The 6,349-nt window shown below is 31.1% G+C and overlaps 1 protein-coding gene across 1 annotated transcript; it reads left to right on the top strand.

Moving 5' to 3' along the window:
- Positions 1 to 469: 469 nt before the first annotated feature.
- On the top strand, positions 470 to 3,068 carry LOC126687588 (uncharacterized). Its single transcript, XM_050382147.1, has 7 exons — positions 470 to 634; positions 736 to 938; positions 1,095 to 1,461; positions 1,581 to 2,026; positions 2,155 to 2,531; positions 2,611 to 2,642; positions 2,889 to 3,068. The coding sequence occupies exons 1-7, from the start codon at positions 470 to 472 to the stop codon at positions 3,066 to 3,068; spliced, it is 1,770 nt and encodes a 589-aa protein (XP_050238104.1).
- The last annotated feature ends 3,281 nt before the right edge of the window (positions 3,069 to 6,349 follow it).

The following is a 6,349-nucleotide window of genomic DNA, read 5'->3' as shown; positions in this document are numbered from 1 at the left end:
ATTGTTTATTAATGAAAGCCGTTGATTTGTGAAAATTGTTGTAGAATGGGACATTTAAAAAGTATGTGCAGGGTTAATCAAGATACCAAAAAAGCTCTGTAGAAGAAGAAAGTCCAAAAGTTTGATATAGAGGAGAACGGTAATGATTTTGATATAGATGAGAAGAGTAATGTGCAAACTGAAAATGAGATGATAGAAGAGTCTAATGTAGATGAGCCAAAAAAACAATATGGTGGAGAAAACTGATGTGATGGATTTGGCAAGAAAATCTATGTTGAGGGGACTACTCCTATTATTCAAAGTACAAGAAAAAACCTTGGTAAGTGCCCTAATACTAACTCATTCAGTCCTCTAGAGAGTGAGATAGATGGAAATGATAATGTGAAGGAGAAGGGTAATAAATGGAGTGTTAATACTAGTAATGAGGGAGTAAGTTTAGGCTTAACTCCATGTTACTCGATATAGATCGATGATTGGAGTATGGAATATGAGAGGGATTAACAATCCATCTAAGCAATCTGAAATGGTTGCTTTTATTAAGAGCTATAATTTTAGTATTTTAGTTATTGTTGAAACCAGGGTCAATATGAATAAATGGGAGGTTGTTTGGAGTAATTTGAAGATAAACTTAGTGGTTAGGAGTTAATTAATAACTACTCTACTCTAGTATGGGTAGTGTGGGTCCTCTTTGATAGTAATATAATCAAAGTTAAAGATTTTGTTGTGTACAGCCAGTATATCCATTGCAAAATTAAGAGTGAGGATATGAATTGTTGTTGTAATTTTGTGTATGGCACTTATTTAGCAGATGAGAGGGTAGAGTTATGGAATCAGATTCTTGACTTCAGTATGGTGATCAATGATAGATGGATTCTTTTAGGAGACTTTAACTCTGTGATGAATAATAGGGACAAAATTGATGGGAATGCGATTGATGAGTATGCAGTAGAGCAATTTAAAAACTGGATCAATGAAGCAAATGTTAGTGAATGAATGAAAGTGGGAAACAAGTACACCAGGGCTAATAACCGGAGTGATCTTGACAGGATTTGGAGAACCATTGAGTGGTGTTTTGTAAATGATCAATGAATTAGAGATCGAAGGGATTCGTTTTGTGATGTGCAAACCCCTGGAGTCTCTGAACATAGTCCTCTTGTTATTAAGATGCAAACTGTGAGAGAGAAAAGAAAGATGGGTTTTAAATTCTACACTGCCTGGTGTGAGCATCAGGACTTTATGGATACAGTTAAAAAAGGTTGGGATGTTGAAACCAATGGCTGTTTTATATACAAAGTTTACCAAAAGCTAAAGAAGACTAGAAGAGAGCTTAAAAAGCTAAGTGAGAAGGATTATAGTACTATTTCTATTAGAGTTGTTACTATGAGAGAGATTCTCAATAAGTTACAAGTTGACTTACAGGCCAATCCTAATAACACAAACCTTATGGACGAGGAAAGGGATGTAAATAAGCATTTTTTGAGATTGATTAAGTGAGAGGAGAGTATTGTGAGGCAGAAATCTAAAATGAAGTAGATTGCTATGGGGACAGGAATACAAGATTCTTCCATAGATGAATCAAGCAAAGAACTACTAAAAAGAGTATTGTTAGATTAAAAGTCAATGGGAGTTATATTGAGGATTCTGAGCAGCTAAGCAAGTTCTTCAGTGATAAATTAGTAAATAGAAGGAATGCTAATCCAGTTGTCTTTGAGAAAGGTTATGTTGTGAGTAGTGAGGAGAATGAGATGTTAAATGGTAATGCCACTGAGGAGGAGATCAAAAGAGCTTTGTTTAGTATTAATGAGAGTAAAGCCCCAAGGCCTGATGGTTTTGAAAAGTGCTTTTTAAAAAGATGGAGTGTTGTTGGTGAAGACATTATTAAAGCTGTTATTGAATTTTTTAACACTGGCAAAATGTTGAAACAAGCTAATTCCACTAGTATTTCCCTTATTCTAAAGGTGGATGTCCCTGATTATATCAATGATTACAAGCCTATAGCTTGCTATAATACAACGTTATATTTAAGGTCCTAACTAAAAGACTCAACAGTGCGTTGGACAAAATTATTTCAAAAAGTCAATCAGCTTTTGTCCCTGGAAGAAGCATTGCAGATAATATTTTACTGGCCCATGAGTAAGTCAGAAACTACCACAGGCAAAATGGGGATTCTTGTGCTATGAAGGCGGACCTCCATAAGGCATATGATACTATAGAGTGGGATTTCATTGAGGAAGTTCTGATGGGTTTGAATGTTGATAATAAGTTTGTAAAGTTAGTTATGAATTGCATTAGAAGTGCTATGTTCTCAGTCCAAGTCAATGGTAAGTGTTGTGGTTACTTTCAGAGTGCCAGAGGGCTGAGGCAGGGGAACCTTATCTCCCCCCTTGTTTTTGTTCTTTGTATGGATTATCAATCCAGAAGCCTTGATCTGAACACCATGGAAGGTTCTGGTTTTAAACACCATAAAAGCTGCAAGAAAATGAACCTCTGTCATTTGGCCTTCGCAGATGATTTATTTCTTTTCAGCAATGGTGATCCCCATTCCATCTCTATCTTGAAGAATACTTTATCTGAATTCTCTTAAACCTCAAGTTTGTTTCCTAATCATAGAAGAGGCTTTGTTTATTTCAGTGGTCCTAATGGTATGGTTAAATATAGTATTCTGATGAATCTCGGCTTAAAAGAGGGTAGTCTCCATGTGAAATACCTAGGCCTGCCCCTGATGTCCACAAAATAATCTAAAAGTATGTGTAGTAAGTTGATTGAGAAATTGCTGCTAGAATTTCTTCTTGGACTTCTAAATGCCTTTTTATGCGGGTAGACTCCAATTAATTAACTATGTTCTTTTTAGAATGCATGTGTATTGGTGTTTTATTTTTATGTTGCAGGCTGTTATAAAAGGGGTAGATGAGAAATGCATGAGGTATCTTTGGCACGAGAACAAAACTAAAAAAGGTAGTCTTATGAATAGGGATATTGTTTGCTCTAGTCAAAGAGGAGGAGGGTTGGGTGTTAAGGCTATCTTTATGTGGAATGTAGCTGCAGTAGCTATGAATATTTGGAATTAATGTTATCACATTCAAACCATCCTTGTGGGCTAATTGGGTTATTACTAACAAGTTAAGACTCTCAAGCTTTTGAGAGATAACTAAGCCCTTATAGCACTTGGAGCGAGAGAAATTTGTTAAAAGTTAGACCTTTTATTGTTCATTTGTTTAACTATAAACTAGGTAATATGAAGCTTTATTTTCTTCTAGGGCGATCTCTAGATGAATGGTCAATCTCTGTGATAGATAGATACCCATGTATAGACATTAAAAGAACTGATATAGAAAAGGCTATTAATATTAGCAGTTTGTGGAAAGATGGGAGATGGGTTTTACCTAATCCTTTAGATGATATTATCTGTAATGCTAGGGATTATATTAAAGAGAATTTCAGAGTTTGAAGTGAGAGTGAAGATCATATTTGGTGCAATACCAGAAATGATGGAAAATTCATCACTAGTAGTGTTTGGAAAAAACTTGTGCCAGAGAGGAACGGAGTGCAGTGGGATAAACTTGTCTGGCTTGGAAATATTTCTAGGTTTGCTTGTATTACCTGGGCTGAAGACAAAAGATAAATTGAAAAGATAAAAAGTAATCAATGAAGACAATTGTAGCTTATGTAATAAGCAAACTGAGAGCAGGAATCACGTGTTCTTTAAGTGTAGCTTCTCAAGAAATATTTGGAAAAAATCCTTGAATGTGCTAGGTATAAGGAGGAGAGAGTATTCCTAGTCCAGAGAAGTCTCTTATTTTTCCAGCAGAGCAGGTGGGAGGTCTTTGGAAGCCAGAAGAAGAAGGAATGCGCTACTGCTGTTTACTTCATTTGGAAGGCTAAAAGTGGTATGGTCTTCAATTCCAAGAGAACTACAATAGAAGAATGTTTTAAAAGCATTATATATTGTATTTAAGTTTAGGGTGGAGATTTTCGCACTCCCCCTAATTATAATTGCACTCCAATTCTTACTATTTTAACTATTAATGACTTTGCTACCCTCCACTATTATATTCTGCAAGTATTTTCTTTTATTTAATTTTTTGAGTATATGTATGTCACATTTTTTTAGGAACACATCTTATTATTTAAATATACTCTTAATAAAATCCACTGATATTATAAAAGGCTAGAATAGTTACACCATACATCTTATGCAACTTTAATTTTTCTTATGATTAATTTATATTTTCTATAAAAACAAAAATGGAAGTATTTCATTTATATTTTAATTTTTTTTAACTTTTAAATTTCTCATTAGTATTTGTGGTTTATATGTGATTTTATATTCTCGGGACTGTTTTTAAAGTTATAAGTTGTTTAAATTATGCCTATATATAGGAAAAAATCTATTTATTTTGAAACATAACAAATATTATGAAAACAATCATATGATGTTATGTATACAATCTAAAAAAAAGTCCTTTTATTAAAAAAAACATTACTATTGAATTATTTATTTATTTATTTCAATAAAATAAAATTGGTAATTTAAAGTAAATGGAGTAATAAGATTAAAATTAGAAAATATATAAATGAAAAAAATGAATATAATTGTTTGGAATTAAAAATTGGTCATTAAATAAAACTATATAAATTTAAAAGTGAAAAAAATTATAAATGGTGAAAAAAAGAAAACAGTTATAGAATAATAAAAAGAAAAAGAAATTTAGATCAAGGGTTATAAAGTCATTACCAACTAAAAAAGATGAAATTGGAGTGCTATTATCAAGAGAAGGAGTGCGGAAATCTCCTCCCTAAGTTTATTTTGCTCCTGTTTTGAGCTTGTTTTCCTACTTTTTTGTGTTTCATGTTGGCTTGTATCAACTTTGTGCTGAGAACAATTTTTCTGGTCCATAATGGCTTATTCTTTTTGATAATTTTGCTAAAAAAAAATACTTGGTAATATTATATTTGCCAGAAAAATTAAATTTATATTTTTTATATATTTATTTTTCTTTAAATAAAAAAATAATTTTAAATTGATTATAATTTGAAGAATTTCAATTTAACAATCTATATCTATATACTTATATAATTGAGAGGACCAACCGAGCCCTCTCATTGATTCCTACAAAATAGAACACTCTCATTGATTTTCACCAAATAAATAATTCTCATTAGTTCCCACCCTTTTTAAAACACTTATTTAAATTTAATTATTTATTATACTTTCTTTAATAAATTAGAGATTATATTCATTTCAAACACTCATTCCCATTATTATACAAACTCTTATTTCTATTAATATATATTGTGTTTGAGGTTTTCTGGCAATATGTCCTATATAAACAGTGAATTGCTATATGTTTTACTTTAGTATTGTCTTCTTATTTCGTCCTTTTTATTTGAAGCTGATTTCATAAACTGTATTCTACAAGTGAAACAATAATTATATTCTACACTTGCAACAACAATGTCATAACATGTGTCATTCCTTTTAATTTGTGAGAAAAAGACATGGTTAGAAAAAAAAAGTTCACTGAGTGAATAACAATTGTTTTCATTAAATACTACTACTATTATTTTCATTAAACAACTAATAATTAAATTCTGTTAATAAATTTATCTTTGTATGTCAAAAAATTCATCATCTGGTAATAACTTTTACGACTTTAAAGATCAATGTAAATCTTGACGGAATTATAAAGTTAGCTAAATTTAGCCAATTTGCTTTAATAATGTCTATGTGACAATACCATATTGGTAAAAATCTAAAATTATAATTTATTTGAACAACGTGACATCTTATGCTCTTTTTAATTGCCACATGAGCAAGTTGTGTGCTTTATGCTCTAAAACTTTCAATGAGTTGCTTTGTATTTTGCTAAATATCTGAGAAGGAGCTTAGCTTTTGCGGGTAGTATTTTCAGTCTTACCAAAAAATTTCAATTGGGTTACCAGTTTATTTGTTTTTCTTAGTCACTGCATTTTTATGATGTAGACTTGAAAAAAATATACCGAATCAATCATTTATATTTTTCTTTTCACTTGGTTTGTGATTTTTTTTTTATCCAGTTTATAGTTATTTTATATATTGTTTCCAATTTGAATTGTGTCCTTCAAGATTTGAATTTAGCAAGTCTCCCTTACTTGGTTGATTTATGTAAAACAACTACTCCAACAGAAATATGTCTATAAGTACAATAATTAAAAATAAATTGTATGAATTTCTATCTTGTGTATGTCGTTAAAAATTGTCATAAAAGTATTTTTACTCTTCTATTTTGATAAATTTCTTTTGCATCTTAACATTGTGTTCTTGGAACATCTTCTAACCCTTTGATAGCAATTTGAACAGCAAAAACTA

Source organism: Mercurialis annua, linkage group LG6 (genome assembly GCF_937616625.2).
Source record: "Mercurialis annua linkage group LG6, ddMerAnnu1.2, whole genome shotgun sequence".
Classification (NCBI taxonomy): Eukaryota; Viridiplantae; Streptophyta; class Magnoliopsida; order Malpighiales; family Euphorbiaceae; genus Mercurialis; species Mercurialis annua.
The sequence above is the reverse complement of the archived record's forward strand: the minus strand, read 5'-3'. Positions and strand labels throughout refer to the sequence as shown.